The sequence below is a fragment of the Tupaia chinensis genome, unplaced genomic scaffold, assembly GCF_000334495.1.
Source record: "Tupaia chinensis unplaced genomic scaffold, TupChi_1.0 Scaffold000146_1, whole genome shotgun sequence".
Taxonomy (NCBI): Eukaryota; Metazoa; Chordata; class Mammalia; order Scandentia; family Tupaiidae; genus Tupaia; species Tupaia belangeri.
Window position 1 is genome coordinate 3,403,676 of NW_006159616.1, and position 790 is coordinate 3,404,465.

At 55.7% G+C, this 790-nt stretch overlaps 1 protein-coding gene across 1 annotated transcript in view; it reads right to left on the bottom strand.

The window, feature by feature from the left end:
* The window catches only part of PINK1 (PTEN induced kinase 1), a gene marked incomplete in the record, with an annotated part of 14,820 nt that extends 14,659 nt beyond the window's left edge, over positions 1–161 (bottom strand). The window contains 1 exon segment of the mRNA XM_014586541.2: positions 26–161. Within this exon segment, the coding sequence (XP_014442027.1) occupies positions 26–91 (66 nt within the window).
* Positions 162–790: the final 629 nt, after the last annotated feature.

The following is a 790-nucleotide window of genomic DNA, read 5'->3' on the forward strand; positions in this document are numbered from 1 at the left end:
GCCCGTGGCCGGGGCCGGGCTGGGGGGTGAAGCGCAGCAGCAGCGCTCGACCAAGCTGTAGGCCCCGGCCCAGCGCCTGTCGTACCGCCATGGTGGCACCGCGGCCGGGTCCCGCCGCCACCCCCTACCCCGCCACCACAAGCGTCCGGGACACCCGTCACAACAAACTTCGGGGGCGGTGCCCTTGCGCAGGCGCGGGCGCCGATGGGCGGGACAGGTGCCGGTGGCTGGTGCCGGTGGCTGTTACCCAGTTCGGCGCGCGAGGGCGCTGTGAGCGCACCTGCGCCATGCCCCACCTGCGTCCTGGGTAGTGCTTGCCCCTTTGCACTTTGGGCCCAGGTGGAGAGGTTGCATGTTCGGGCAGATCTTGAACGTGAGCATCTCTGGTCCTGGGCAAAATCGAGAAATTGGGAAGGGAAAGTAATGTTTACTGTAAACCACCCGCCAAACCCTTTACATCTCTTAATGTATTTAACTCTCCACCAGTGAGATAGGAATGCCATTTTATTTAAGCATCCGCCAAAGTATCTGGTCACACCTTGATCCCCTTCTTCCAGTCTTCAGTGCACTGAAATCTGGGTACTCTCGCCTTGTGCATGCTTCAGATCGCCGAGGCAGGGAATTCAAACTGCAGTAGCTTGTTTCTCTTTCTCTTTCTCTTTCTTCGCTTCTCTCTCTCTCTCTCTCTTTAAAGATTTATTTATTTATTTATTTATTTTTAATTTGATCAGAGAGAGAATGGGAGAAAGGAAAAGTGAGAAAGCAAGTCACCCGATTTGCAAACCATGGA